General features: G+C 37.3%; 2 protein-coding genes and 1 long non-coding RNA gene across 5 annotated transcripts in view; 1 reads left to right on the top strand and 2 right to left on the bottom strand.

Moving 5' to 3' along the window:
• Nucleotides 1-2999, bottom strand: part of SEC24D (SEC24 homolog D, COPII coat complex component) — a 49026-nt gene extending 46027 nt beyond the window's left edge. Inside the window, exon 1 of the mRNA XM_072928809.1 lies at nt 2981-2999. Within this exon, the coding sequence (XP_072784910.1) occupies nt 2981-2993 (13 nt within the window). The 5' untranslated portion in view covers nt 2994-2999. The remainder of the gene's footprint in view (nt 1-2980) is intronic.
• Nucleotides 3000-9701: 6702 nt separating this feature from the next.
• Nucleotides 9702-15330, top strand: part of SYNPO2 (synaptopodin 2) — a 76817-nt gene continuing 71188 nt past the window's right edge. Inside the window, exon 1 of one of the 2 annotated variants that reach the window (XM_004175594.6) lies at nt 9702-10144. In XM_004175594.6, coding sequence (XP_004175642.6) covers nt 10016-10144 — 129 coding nt within the window. In that variant the 5' untranslated portion in view covers nt 9702-10015. The remainder of the gene's footprint in view (nt 10145-15330) is intronic. The other variant, XM_072928808.1, reaches the window with a different exon arrangement.
• LOC140684010 (uncharacterized) overlaps nt 11769-15330 on the bottom strand; it is a 34093-nt gene continuing 30531 nt past the window's right edge. For both annotated transcript variants that reach the window (XR_012055807.1, XR_012055808.1), the window contains 2 exons: nt 13579-13696; nt 11769-12015 (listed from right to left, as the gene is read on the bottom strand). This is a non-coding gene — a long non-coding RNA (uncharacterized lncRNA). The remainder of the gene's footprint in view (nt 12016-13578; nt 13697-15330) is intronic.

Genomic DNA, 15330 nt, shown 5'->3' with positions numbered 1-15330 from the left:
TGGAAGTGCTTCACTCCTTCCCTGCCCCAATCCTTTTCAACATCACTGGCAACTGGGAAGTCTACAATGATTGCCCCTGTTGTCTTCATGCTCCCTAACTCCCACAGAGGACAAAAATCAACCAGCACAGAGGGCATTCACTGCCTACCTCAGAAACTGTTGGTAGAGATTGCTGTAATATATGCGAAGCAAAAAATTCTATTTAGGCACGAAAAATTATATGCAAGTGAAAGAGTACTTAATTTGCTAAGGATAGACTCTGGGTCTTGAGAACAATGCACTTGCCTTAAAGCCAAAGTCCTGATCTCTTGTTACGTTGGTCCCCTTTTAGCTAAAATAATTTTATTTCCCTGAAACTCAGTAAACCAGAAACTTTTATAACATTTTTTATGGTCCACATGTGGTAAATTCTATGCAAGCCACACATTACAAAAGCAAATGTGCTTTAGAAAAATGACTGTGGCTGTTTTCTCCCCAAAAACACTTTCTGACTAATTCAAGCCTCTGGATTTCCCAATATCTGCAAGCTGTGAGACTCCTCTGCTTACTCTCACTGACTGGTATTTTGGTTTTCTAATGAAATCAGCATTCTGGCAACTCAGTGTGGAACATTTACAGGAGATAGATGTGGTGTACTGAGAAAAATGGTGTGATGTTTCTGTTGGGGAATTTCAATTATTTTTTAAATTCATTTACTACTGTCTAAGACACATGAGAGTGGAAGATTGCACTACCTGTTCTTAACAACAACAACAACAAAAAAAACCCAACAAGACTTGATTATCCTGCTGTAATTGCTACTTAATGAACTGTAGCATAAACACAAGGATGAGATCTTAGTATAATCTGATTATTAATATATCTCTTAAAAAGCACTGTGAATAAACATTAGGCCACCAGTCTGAAAGAACAGCAGAAAGTTAAATCATCCTTTCTGTGTTTGCTTGCTGAATGTATGGAATGAGTCAGACATTGATATATTTCACTTTTACATTCAAAAGCATCTGAGGCAGCTTTGTTTACATTGAGTTTCATTTTATACTTCCTGCTTGTGTTTAAAATTTCTGATGTAGTAGTGGAGTCTTGCTATAGAGCAGTACTCAAACTTATTAGCAATAAAAAAGAGTAACTGAGTGAGCTCTTCATACCAAACTGGTGATTTGATTGAGTTACTTAAGATGCAGATACTTCTATGTGTGTTCTTACTTTGACTGTGCTTCTGCTTTACTCCACCATTAATGTTGAATATTGGTCTTGATTACAAAGTATTTTTCAAAATATTGGGTTCATGCTATTTGGATACCTTTAGTATAAAGCAATTGATGCCTTCCCCATGATCAACAAAAATAAACATCAGAATTAATTTTTTAAAAAATCCATCATGTTATTTTTACACCATAGAAGCAACAGAGGCATAGGAGATGCAGCTGGAGTTAAAATTAAGGCCAGGAGCAAAATTCTACGCCACCCTTGGTGTCACAGCATGTGTGGTAGATTTGCACTGTGGAGGCACATAAACCACTTTTTCAGCACTGCAGACATGGGCAGTTGTCTGGAAAACAGACAGATCCATGTCAAGGCCAGCTACAGGGTACATGAGCACCAAAAGCAGAGGCCTGTACCAGAGGAAAAAGGAGCTGAGAAGTGTGGAAACTGGTTCCTGGCAAGGAGATGCAGTGCAACAGGCAAGGCTGCAGGATCAGCAGGGGTTAAACATCAAGGTGTTTTTGGAGGGCGGATTTTTCCGATAGAATCTGCTCCACTTGGAAATGAATTAGTTATCAAAGAGTTGGAATTCTTGCTCCTATTGCCAGGAATGAAGATAGCTGGATTGTTTTTCAATCTATTGCAGTTATTTGGATGGGAGGGTAACATTTCATGCAGGGAGGTCCTGGTTATGTCACTCCTGCTTTTCTGGTAAAGCCAAACCAGAACCATTCAGAGGCAGAGTGAGCAACGCTGTCTGCCTTTTGCGGGCAGGACTTGTTGCCAAGGCAACTTTTTATGCCCCATTTTTTTGTCAGATGCTCTAGTTGGAACCACCAACATCAGACCCACTGGGGCAGACACTGAGCAAAACATTTCACTGCAGTTGTGTTAGAAACTGCTTCACAAACCTTATGGCTTATTTTGTAATACAGAGGAAAGAGGGAAGGAAAGGATACTCCAGAAGGACTCAAACTATCTAACTACCAAACTACAAGAAGAGAATTTCAGAAGTTTTCATATTTCTCAAGGCTTCACTGTATATCTAGCATCTATTTCTCCCATCTTCCAGGCTCAGATTAAAAAAAAAAAAAGAAAAAAAAAAAAAGAAAAAAAAAAAGAAAAAAAAAGACAGTTTTAACTCAGTTTTTCTCTGCTTCTCCTGTTCTTTTCACGATGGAAAAATTCATTCTTAGGAGCCTTCCAAGTAAGTAACAATACCTGCTTTAAACTGCAATGCAAAAATAGTTGATTTTTATGCTGGACTGCAGCCATGCATGTAATTGAGCTCTTTCAAAGCAACCAGTCAAGGGGAGTGAATCATCTCTACACTTGCTAACAGGAAACAAAACTTAAAAGATGAAATATGATGCAGGAGAGTATTAATCAGACTAATTTTAAATATTTGTGTTCAATCATAAATTCCACATTAAACCATGATTATAAAATGTAGTAGATTATTTCAGCCTAATCCATATCTCAGCTATGATGAAAAAATATTTTCTTACTGAATATGATGTGGTTACTCTTTATTAATTTCACTGTCATACATCAGAGGAGAGTTTTGCATGGTGGATTTCTTAGCCCAACATGCTGGCATGAAATGTTCTTTCAATAGGAAGAGGGGAGATCATAAAATCCAACTGGTTTAGATGAACAGATGGATAAAAGGTGCTGTGTTACTTAACTGCCCCCTTTAAAAGACAATTCAAAGAGCAGGATGAAGCATTAGGGCAGAGGTGAGGAGAGTGAAACACCTGCTTGCATTACTTACATGCGTGTTCCATTCAAGGCTCTTCCAAACTTTGGCAAAGAAGATCAATTTTTGTTCTCAAAAGCTCTGTTAGGAAGAGTGATGCAGCATCTCCCTGCCAAAACTAGAAAGAAAATGACATATAAATAGTTTTCTTTTTACTTTAGAGGCTTTTATCAGAATTTTTCCAACTCTTGAAGCCAAAAATGTAGTCATCCTATCTCCTGGGAATCAAAACAGAAAGGAAATAGACACCTAAGAGTCTTTCCAAGTCCCAAGAGTAAATTAGTTCTTGTTAAAACACAGGGATAAGTAAAACCAGCAGTGGAATGGCACCTGGAAACATGAATTCTAGCCCAAAACATTACTCCTAGATTAACAAGAAACAGTAATTCCAGCATCACAATTTTTTTTTCATGTTCACAAACCTTGCAGTGAGTGTGTTTTACTTTTTCTCACAACAAAGCCTTGTAGCTATTTTGTGAATTAATTTTTGGACACAATCCGAAATCCTTGTTTTTTCATAAATGAAAACCTCAAAAGATTTTTGTCCAAGAAGTCCAGGGGAAAAAAAAGTTTACTTCTCTTTAGCCAGTTCAGGAAAGTATTTCCTGATTATCTGAGACAGGCTGTGGTAGGAATAGGTAGGACAAACACCAAAGAAACATGAGAGGTCTCTTCCCCAAATTCTTGTCTCTTTGAGTTATCCATACATTTTTTATACATTCTTATGTCTTGTCTTTAATGGTGCAGGTCTTTGGCTGCAGAGGCCCCATGTACATATTTTGAGAGCTGCTCATTAAGTGGATTGCAGTTACATTCTCTGCACAAATTTCTATTTACTCTCGTATAATTCAGCAATGCTCAATGCTAACAACATTGTTTCTGTGTTTTGGAGGAAAGTGGTTTATTTTGCCAGTTTATTTGGATTTCCCCCCTCACAATAGATCCAAAACTCCTAATCTAGGATGACATCCAGTAACCTAAATGCTGAGAAATCCCCTCCTGTACTTTTGTCTTCTTCTTCCACTGCATTTCATTTGCCAGTCTTGAAGCTGGGGAAAAAGCCAAGAAAGCAGGACTAGTCCTAAAACTCCAACCCGTCATACGGTCCCTTGCTTTATAATCCACATTAGGGATTAAAATTAAAAGCATTTACCTTTAATGGTGAGGAACTGCTCATGCCTCCTGTGAATGTGAGCAGAGTTTTTCTGTCTAACCTTAAAGGTAGATAAGAATTATCTATGACCTCTATATTTAATTTGTTTTCACTAAGAAGTTGGTATTACTGGTTTTGGTACCTTTGCCACTCAATGTCTGTACTTCCTGTGAGCAAATCCTCTTATCTGGGGGTGCACTGCAAGGTTCCTCATGCAATCAAAACATCTGGATTTTATTAATTTGTCTTGTAGAACAAGAGAGTTTTGCTGGGAAAAGATGAAGAGAATCAGCTTTAATGGATGTTAGCTGGAGCCACGCATTTGAACTTTCCATCAATATATTTAATTCACATTGTCATTTTAGATCTCTTTTGAAAATTAAATCCTTTCCATGTGTCTCTATTCCTTGTTGCTTCTTAGGTCAGGAGAAAAAACTCAAGGGTAGCAATTAAGCATAAATGTATTTTTCTACTTCTGTACATTCATGGAAAATGATGTTTAGATCTGCCTTCAGAATTTGCTTTTGCCTTGTGTAACTACTGAATTGTAGGATTACAAAATAAAATGTTATTAGGCAATGATTTGGAAAAAGAACATGTGCTGAGGTACCTGACATTGCTCAGTTTGCAGAAGCCACTTTTAAAAAAGTCATTGGAAGGGATATATTGGAAGGGGTAATCTTCCCTTCATTTGGAAGAGACTGTGTGTCATGATTTCTTTAGTGGCATGGCTGTGATTTTATCATTTGTTTGATTAAACCAACTATGTATTTACAAGTGAGGGATTTTCTCCACATATTTAACAAAATAAAACAAAACCAAACAAACAAAAAAGCCCCCCAAAACCAAACCAAACCAACAAACAGAAAAACCATCAATAACCCACTAAACAAATAAGCACTGGTTTTTTTTCTTTTTCCCCCCCGCTGCAGATTCTCCCATTTGGCTAAAATCACATTCAACAATAAATTGGGTAGTTTGTCAAATTGTTTACAGATGATACAGTTAAATCTAGAAAGCTGTTAAAATAGGCATTATTGGGGAACTAGATTATGTTGATTTTAATGTGGAAAAAATCAAATATGAAACGAAAATGAAATACAGAAAAAGGAGGAAGTCAGACCATTTGGATACTTATAGCAGTAAAATGCTGCCCATATATTAGAGACCATGATATCTCCTTTCCCTCTGTGTCTTCCTCATTACTAAGGAATGGGTGGAAATGTTTGCATTTTTAAAGAATCCACAGCCCTAGGATACTACTGTAGGTGAAATGAAAGCCTTGCTTTTATTGCTGAATGAAAAGACAAACATATGTCTTATTTCTTCTCGCATTTGAAGAATGTCTTCTGAACTCAGCTGCAGAAATACTTGATTATTAGATTTTTAGATAAATCTACTTGTAGTAAAACTGTTCAGTATCATAAATTAGGACAGTACAAAGAGAAGATACATGGACAAGCGGCAGCAGATGAGGCAAAGAAGACTAAGAAGTGGCTACCAAGACCACACCAAGAGCTTTAGAGGAATTTAAAGCTGAAATAGCTGACCATTACTAAGATTAGAGAGTGCCATTTTTAAACTAAAGTCTTCCAAGAGAGATTCCCAGAATAAGAAGTCTGTCAGCCTGACATCTATCCAAAACAAAGAGGTGGAAACTATAATATGGAACAGTGGACATCTGGATAAAGATGACTTATCTGGGAAGAGTTAAAATGGTTTTCATAAAAGGAAGTCCTGCCTCACAAACATAAGGCAGTTCTTTGAGGGGATCAAAAACCACACGGATAAGGGTGATCTGATTGATCTTGGATTTACAAAAAGCTTTCAACAAATTCCTTCACCAAAGGCTTTTAAGAAGACTAAACAGCCATACCATAACATGGCTTAGAAGTATAAGGTGATACACATTGGGGAAAGAAACATTCATTCACACATAAAACTATGTGCTTTGAACTAAGCAGCAACAGACAAGATTTGAAGATTTTGAAAGATAATTCCAGTAACACATTAACTCTGCAGTATCTGAAAAAGCAAATTAGGAGTGTTTGGGTTAACAACTAGAGAACAAAATATATATCATCATGCTATTGCACAACTCCCAACTTTGTCTGCTCCCTGAAGCACGTGTGGTGTTGCAGATACTCATTTCAAAAAGGACTTAGAAGTACAGAGGATGTAGAGAAAGAAAATTAGGAGAATGAAAGGTATAAGATAGTAAAGGGTGAAAGGTGTGAGATCTTAAAGGATGATTAATTACTCTATTCTCTCTTTGAAAAACGGTAGATATGCAAAAGTTCTGTAAAATGAGTGCCTGTGAAGTGTGCCTGGGGATCGTTTGGTCACAGTTTTCCTTGATCCATGAACCAGGGGACATCAAATGAGTCTGTAGGATCCAGATTCAAGGCATAGAAGGTGATTCCTTAAATCACTATTTAGTTAGGGATGATTTCCCACGCTAAGCTAAAGATACTAAAAGTTATGTGGGCTCAAGGGGAAACAACATGCAAAAGTTCATGGAAGAGAAATTCCTGTTACAAAGTACAGAGCTCCCACATTCAGCTGAGGAAGTCTTTGAATGGAGGCTCCCTGGGAAAAGAAAGGCACTATTTTCCATGTTCTATTTTCTATTATCAGAGACAACATTTCAGGATAGATGGTCTCACTTTGGCTATTCTACAAGTATGGCTATTACTAGCCTAGCTTATCACAGCTCATCCAGGTTATTGTGCTGGGTTTTTTGACTGGCAGTTCTTGAAGGGAGATGAGCAAGGGGAAATTTGACCTGGAAATGTAATACAGATCTCATCATACAAGCTTAGATTAAAGCCAAAGGTTTCCCTGTATTTGTGCACAGATAGACTTTGAGTGAGTTCTGCCACTTGTCATTTTCCCAGTTTATAGGATTATTTGTGACATCAAAGTTTTATCACTGTTGCCTAAAACTGGATCTTTAGGTTTTAGTGAAACAATGGAGGTGGTGGGAGTGGTTAAATGGCTGTAATTAACTTGAAATTTTCCAGTGTATTTTGAAAATAATCTCAGAATCGATGCAATTTATTTAAACTCTAGAAATTACAGAGATCTAAAGGTTATAAATTCCATTATGGACTCCACTTTTATCTTGATGTCCAGTTTCTGACCAGCATTCAGAAATCCCAAAGGATGCAGGAGTGTGCAAAAAGATATGAGTTGTATTAAAAAGCAAAACATGCTGCAGCATAAGCATTTAAGAAATTCATATAAAGCAACTGGGAATTGTTAAGGCCTATGGAATGTTCTTTGTGAGATTAGGATATAGGAAACTTTGGGTGTCCCCATAATGGGAATAGTTTAGTTACAGACTTCAAATGGTTTCCTTAATTTCTTGTTTACTGCAGAGCAAACAAGAAATGAGCCCTTAGAGGAATGCAACAATTTGTTTGACATTGTTGTTAGGAAAGTCCCTCAACATGCTGACAAGACAAAAGTTATTTATCCTATTTTTTTCTCCTATTTCTCCTATTTTTTTTTCTCCTGTCAGGATCCCAGTGCTTGTCAGTTCAAGCGAAGAGTCCTGTATCACTTGAAATGTACCAGGTTAAAATATCCCCAAAGCTTTGTCATCCACCAAAATTAAACAGATCCTGGTGTTCTGACCGGTCATTTTTTCAGCTGAGCTGGAAAATCAAGATTGTTCTGTTCTAATATTTTACACAGTACAGTTATATGGTCAAAGGTGACAGAAACATCTGTTTCTAGTACAAATTTCCATCACATATGTGACCATCCAAATGCGGGGGTGATTCTCTTTGATTTCTCCAATAAGTATATGAAGAAGTTCAGAAGCAGAGATCAGATTTGATTATTCATTTTTACCAGGATAATAAGAGACTAATACAAGCTCAAAACATCCTAGCAGTAATTAAGCATTTCATCACAAACTTGTAACATATGAAGGACTAATAATTATGTGATAAATTCTGCTCAAACAGATTAATTTTTGTATTTAACAGAGTGTCATGGAGCATTTGTTGCAGCTAGATACTGAAGAATTTCATTGCCATAAAATCTATAAAAACTTGCATCATTGGGTAAAAAGGAGAGAATTCTGTCTAAAGTAAGATTCTGCCTAGGGAAAGATTAAAAATCTGTCTGCTACAGCAATGCATCAACACTGCAGAAGATAATAAGATAATAATTAGCCACCTTGAACTATTTCAAATGACATGTCTGCACTCAAAGGTTGTCTAGCAAAGTCCCTTTAAAGGCCATCCCCTTTCCTAGCATGGCTTCTCTGATGGTGTTTTCCTTAAGTATTTAATTATATGGCAACCTGTGCTGGTTTTGTTCTCCAGGGCTGTTGACTTGTAGTCAATAAAGCAAGCACTCTTCCTCCTACTAAATCCTGTTATTGAGAGTGACATTTTCCTCTGTTTGATTAGGGATTTTCTCTCCACCCAGGCTTTGTGCTACCTTTGTGTCTTAAGGACTAATGAAGGACTCGGGCTCCTAAAAGTCTGTCTACTTTTCCAGCCAGAATATTTCAGTTTGACAGAAGATCCTGTCTCTACCTCGATATTTTGCTTTGAAGCATCACTCAAGGGTCACTTAATTGACAGATGCACTGGATAGGTTTAAGCCCTCTGTGGTTATCTGCTGCTTAGATGCAAAATCTTGTAATTTAAATTATGAGGGTTTCCTGTAGCCCCAACATCTCTGACATCTTAGAACAAACCAAGTGGAAACATTTCCAAGAGGGACCTGAGTGAATTTATACTGTGAGAGTCTGTGTCCCAGTACCTGGGTCTCAAAGCAAAAAGGTGTTTCTGTCAGAAAGTTGTCTAGACATTAAAGACTGCTCACCTGCTGAACAGTCCTTTAGAACCAGCATAGTTCAAAATGCAATGTGATTTAAACCAGGCTACCTGACTGGGCTGAGGTGATAGGAGATGCTGTCAGTTGCTCCCAGCTAGAGGAATATTCATCCTGTACTGAAGAACAGTCACCTCTTAAACCATCCCAATGAATTTCTTTTTTTATTTTGGTGCTTATAGTAAGGTTTCCCTTCAACAAAACAATGTAAACCATCCATTGTTAGCATCTGAAGAGGGATCTGATTCTTCATTTCACTAACCCTCTTCCCCTCTCTGGTAGGAAAGGCATCAGGCTGCCTAAGAACAGGTATTATTAGGGTCCAATAGTAATTCAGGTCATTGCTAAATCTCAGCACATGTTAAACTATACTGCAGTCAGAGAGAACTAGAAAATGAAGCAATTCAGCGACAGGGAAATTACAGAGCTTTTTTTTTTTTTTTTTTGTGTTTTTTTCTTTTTTGTTTGTTTTTTTGTGGTTTTTTTCTTTGTTTATTTGCCTGCAGTGCTGCAGAAAGTACATGCAGAGTAGAGATGAAAATCCTAAAGCCAGTTCAGTCTAAGTGAATCAGTTATTCAGAGAATGTATATGGTGTTTCACTTGAGAGTCTGCTTGGAGTAAAAATGCAAGAAATGAGTAAATAGGGTTTTAAATGTCTGGTACCATTTACTAAAGTGAACTTATTTCCCAAATTGTCACAGGGAAATGTACACTTCTTTCTGCTGTGGTTTTGATTTACCTGGCAGGAGACTCGTTTAAAGCCAGCCTTCTCTGCCTCACGGCTGAGTCTCTGCGTGCATTCCCTTAAGCTCCAAGTTCACTTTACTTTGAAGGTGGGCTGAGCATCGGAATCTGACGAAAGAGTGGGCTGTGCCCTCTGTGCGAGGGAGCTCTTCCATTCCCCTCAATGACTACATTTGCTCGTGCAGTACACAGCAGCAGCAACAGTGTGGTGCTCTGGGTCTCCAGCTCTGCCCGGCAGACGGATCTCCAGCTCGCTGAACATCTGCAAGCCAAGTTTTTCATGTTCTCCCGTACCTGAATGCTGCCCAACTGCACCAGGAAAATGGGCACAGGGGATTATCTCTGCATTGCTATGAGCGGAGGGGCGCCGTGGGGCTTCAGGCTGCAAGGGGGCAAGGAGCAGAAGCAGCCTTTGCAAATCGCCAAGGTAAGAGCATGGCAAAAAGGTGTCGTTGGAGTTTTGTGGGCACAGATAACAGGACCACTTTGTTTGAATCCATCCTACTTCCAGGAAAATGGTTGGTATGGATCTTGTTGTGATGCTTGTTTGAATTTGCTAACGTGTTTTGCAGAGATTCTGCAGGTGCTGATTCTGTCAGTTTCAATAAAAAGGGATTATTACTTTTGGGTAGCTTGCAAGTGTTACAAAGGTTTTGTTAGATGCTGAATGTTTCACTTGTGACATGATATGTGCCTTTCAGATCCTGTTTGCTTCGCTCTCTGGCTTTGAGTGCACTCGGCACATCGCAAAACTCAATCTCATTTTAGGAAATGCTGCTTCAGTCATCTATTTATGACAGTTTTTCTACTCTGGTCATAGAATAAATACAGCTTTATCATGAGAAAATGTTCTTACTATTTTGGGAATCCTGGAAAGCATTTCACTGACTTATCTCTGGTTTTGGAAAGTTATCCAGTCTCAGAAGCAGCTTTAACAGATGCCAAACATCCCCTCTTATATTTCATGAGCAACGCTGAAAATTACTGGACACTTTATAAATTATCTGCACGTATAGAAAGAGAGCAAGACAGATAGTAGAAGTTGACAATAAATTAAAAATAGGAACTGGTAGCCAGCTTGCAGAAATAATATTTAAAAATAATTTTTATTAAAAATCAGTGCTTACTCCTGTGCAACAATGAAGATTTATCACAGTTATTAAGGCTTATGTAACTGTATGGAGCTGCATTCTGTTCCCTTAGACAAGAGGGACAAATTTTGTCCACAGCTCTGAGCTCAGCAAAATACCAGTGGCTGAAACAGTACGGGGACTGATCATCATCCCATGAGCTCTGCCTAGTTAAACCCAGGGAGAAAGTTAAAAATGTGTCTTATCTCCTTCCTTACCAGGATTTTGATAATGCAGCACACCGAGTGTTTGTTTTACTTTGATACGGTATTTTCGATCAGCAGTTTAGTATTTAAGCTGTAACTTTCTCAGGGTGTCAATACACTTGGTAATTAGTTAACTTTAATTTACTGTATCAGCTAACTTTTTCACAAACAGCAGAAACAATAAATCTACCTCATTTTATAGGAGAAAGTCCTTTTACCTCTGTCAAGAGAAGAACATCTTTCAATATTCTTTTCACTTATTTCCAGCCTATCATATTAACCATATCCAGGCACAGAATTGTGATTTATTGAGGGCCTGAATATTTTTTTTCTCATTCCTATTAAGTTTTTGTTTTTCTATGTTTTGCAAAACTTGAACATGTTCACTTTTTTCCCTACTGGTGGGCAACTGTTGCTGTGCAAGTAAAGCCTCTGATAACAGATGGCAGTGGACTCCTGCCATCTAGTGAAAACTTGGAGCTAGAACTTAAAAATGGTGAACAATGGTAAAAGGCAAGTGGCCTTGATTACATAAAATTAAAAGTACAAAATTCTGACTAAACTTTAGGTTTCCTGATAAAAATGGTCTATTCAAGGTTAGTGGGTTTTTTTTGGTTTTTGTTTTTTTTTTTTTCCCCCAGGTTCACATCCTAGACTGGAACACTTAAGTCTGGGTATTAAAGACTGGGACTTGAGGTAGTTGGAGTATTATTTTCAGTAATACACAGTAATACTGTATACTCAATAATACACAGTATTTTCTAATGGGAAGATCCCCAGGAAAATATACTTCTATTTAGAAAACAAATAATAGGTATTTTTAGGAAAAAACTTACAGGTAAAAGTTTGTTTTCCTGTAAATTAAAGGAAAGGCTCCAGAGGTGTTGCTTGTCTTTGTTCGAGTGGAGGGAAGGGCACATTCAGGTTCTGGTCATGAGTGGCGAAGTGATTGTGAAATAGATCTAAAGTGGAGAGGGATATGAAATAGAGGGAAATGAGATAAGCCATTCAAATATGTCAGGACACAAATTCCCAAATTCACACTACCTACTTTTTGTTAAAGGAAACATACTGTTTTTAAAGCTGATGGGATAAGTCACTGCAGCTCACTGCCAGAAATAGATTTTACCAGTTTGTTTTATGCCTTTTAAAATAGTTTTATTACACTTATAAAGAATATGTAAACCCTCCCCCCTCTGCCTAGCTCCTAAAGCATATATTCAAGTAGCATTCCCACTGGAATCCATGAAAGTTTTGTCTGGAGTATAAATTATTGTCTTCCATTACCATGCAAAATGTCAATGGAGAGATGAAGACAAACCTTTTGCTAAAAAATATCTCAGTACTTTTTCACAAGTACTTTTTCAGATAAAACAAGCAATTTTCATTAGAAAATAATTTTACCACTACTAAATTATATTCAAGACCTTTCAGTAATTTTTAAGTGTGAGATTGCAACAAATGGATTTTACTGAAGTATGAGAAAGTATCATTCTACTTGTCTATTTAAACACTTATTCAAGACACAAATTTGACTCATTTTCAGTAGAGGCATAAGAAGTATTCAACAATTCTAAACCCTGGCTTGGTACACCAACTTACTTTGTGAAGTCCAATAATTTTGCAAATATTTCATAAAAACTTATTTTCAGTTAAAAAAATTTGCATATTCTATATACTATCCCAATATAACATAAGGCCTTTAAAATAAAGCATTTTAAATGCTATGCCTAAAGACACACTTTGCTAAGAAAGTTATCTAATAAATGGAGGTTATTTTTTAAAAAGTTTAATCATGAGTCCAAAGCTAAGGAAAACCGTGGTTGTGCATATCCCTTCACTAAACCATGTCAGTGCTGTGCTGTAGGATGGCTTTCCCAAAGCAGGAGATGGGAAATCTCAGTGTAGCAGTGACCCTAGAAGGATAAGTATTCAAGATATATAAAAGCTTAGCAATGCATGATGTCCTTTCCATTTTACCATGAGATAAATGAAAGACTATTTTAAAAATTAATATCCTCCTGGGTTTTCTTCTTGAAAATTTCTTTGCAGTTTTTAATTTTAAATATGTACAAAATAATGGCTGATTTTCTGAACTAGCATTTGAAAGAAAGCCCAGTGATTTTTTCTGTTAATATTGAACAATAGTTAACAGTAAAGTTATATCTTTTAAGATGCATGTCTTTTGCAACAGGTAATTTAATGGAGTTGTTTTATGGATTATTAGATTTATATTCATTTACAACGTGACTCTATTAAATCATCTTTGCAAGAGAGGTACATTATTCTGAGCATATTTGTTACCTGCACCAAAGAGTAATTTGATGAACTCATTGTATCTGTCAAAGTCTTGGTAATTCCAGTTTGGGAACTTAACCAAATAGTTCTAATATTTAAGGGAGGCAAGTTGCATGACTCAGATCCATAAGCACTTCAAAGGCAATAAAGATTAGTATCCTAAAAGTAAAAATGAACAGATGCTTACAAGAAGGCTTCTGCTACTGCTTCCCAAATTGTAGCTTTACCTTTGGCTTAGTAATGACATGTGACAGCTGGCTGCCTGGTCATTTTAGACTTGTGCCCTTGTCCATCAACATGCTCAGATTTCAAGTCTCGGTTTCATCATTTTGGATTCATTGGAACCTAAAACAGAAAGTGAAACTCAAAGACTTGGGAATAACCTGAACCAGCAGTGTGAAAAGTAATATCTGAATATGATTACTTAACACTGGATGTAAACAGAGGTGGGCTGTGTTGTGGTAGTTTGGCTTTTTCTCTGCGTTTATCCAAAATACTTGACACATACAGAGCAACCACAAGAGGTTTTTGTCAAGTTTACCTCTACACTTTGTCTAGCAGAAAAGAAATAAGGGGTGAGACATGTTAGCACAGTTATGCCTTGGATCCTGAGGTAAGGCAAAACATGCCATTGTCACATATGTGTAATGCATATCTAAGCAAACATTTGTCTATCCACAAAAGATATCGCAGCTGCTGGGTTGAAGGAAACATTTTTAAGTTGTTGTCATGCTCATACATTGTCACCCCTGGAAAATGCTCCCATTTGCAGGCAGGTAAATGAGGATAGTGAAAGCAGGATCTTCCTCTCCATCACTGTTTGGAACTGCAGTTCCCAGCGAGCTGGGTGAAGGCTCAGCACTGGGCTAACTGCACCCTGCTGATCCTGCCTCATTTCACTTGTCATTTTAAGCAGGATTTGAGCACAACTTTATGCAATAGCAATCAGTAGAACAAGTCATGTTTAAAACATGCTATTTGAACTTTGGCAGCAAAGGAGGGGAGTTTAGAGTCAACCTACATGATTTTAAACACAACTTGCCTTACTTGGCCTGTATTTAAAACTGTTTGTTTAAATTTGCTGGCTAATACATTTCCAAACATAGTTTGTTTTTGCAGCCTGGACAGACTCTTACTCTCAAATTCACCCTTCAGACCATCTGACACAGCTGGTATTTGCTGATATTCAGAAAACCCTGTAAGGCATATTTACATATTCTTTCACACTAAGAATTATGTGGAAGATTGTGGATTTATCTATCTTTTCTAAAGAGGATTTTGACTGTATTACGAGCCTTGATCCAATTTAATAACCAATACATTTTTGCACGTGTTTAGATGACATAGTTCAGTTTGTATTTAAGTAAATTACCAAACTTCCACTGACAGACTGGAAGAAGCTGTGCTTTCTGGAGCTTAAGTTAATTTATTTTGCAAAACAGAAGAACAAAGTAAGGCTCCCCAAATCCAGCTAAAATAGACCACTGCTAAATAACCCTGTTCTAAAAAAATCTGCCAATGCTAGTTGGAAAAATAATGAAGAAAAAAATCCATACACCTTAACCAACAAAGGTTTACATGTTCTTCTAAAGGTTAGGGCTCTGTGTTCCCTACTTTTAAGCTTTTGCATTCCAGCCATTGTGCCAGTGGAAATGTTTAGCACTGGAGTCCCATGTAGTTGTTTAAAAGCTGCAGGCTGAATTAGCACATGAGTGTATACCCCGTTTTGGATATACAGGACTACATACCAAGCTGGTTTTGGCATGCTTCCCACAGTATTTAGCCAAATACAAGCATGTTTTGGATACATGGTATTGTTCATTTGTGCTTATTTCCAACTGATGCTTTTCCAGCTCTCACGCTAGGCAAGTTTTCAATGGAATAGAATGAACACCATAATTCACACTGATTTAAACTAAACAAACTAAAAAACCAAACAGTGTATTCCTACTAAATTAGATTAGCTGCTTTGTATAGAG

This window comes from Taeniopygia guttata, chromosome 4 (genome assembly GCF_048771995.1).
Source record: "Taeniopygia guttata chromosome 4, bTaeGut7.mat, whole genome shotgun sequence".
Classification (NCBI taxonomy): domain Eukaryota; kingdom Metazoa; phylum Chordata; class Aves; order Passeriformes; family Estrildidae; genus Taeniopygia; species Taeniopygia guttata.
The sequence above is the reverse complement of the archived record's forward strand: the minus strand, read 5'-3'. Positions and strand labels throughout refer to the sequence as shown.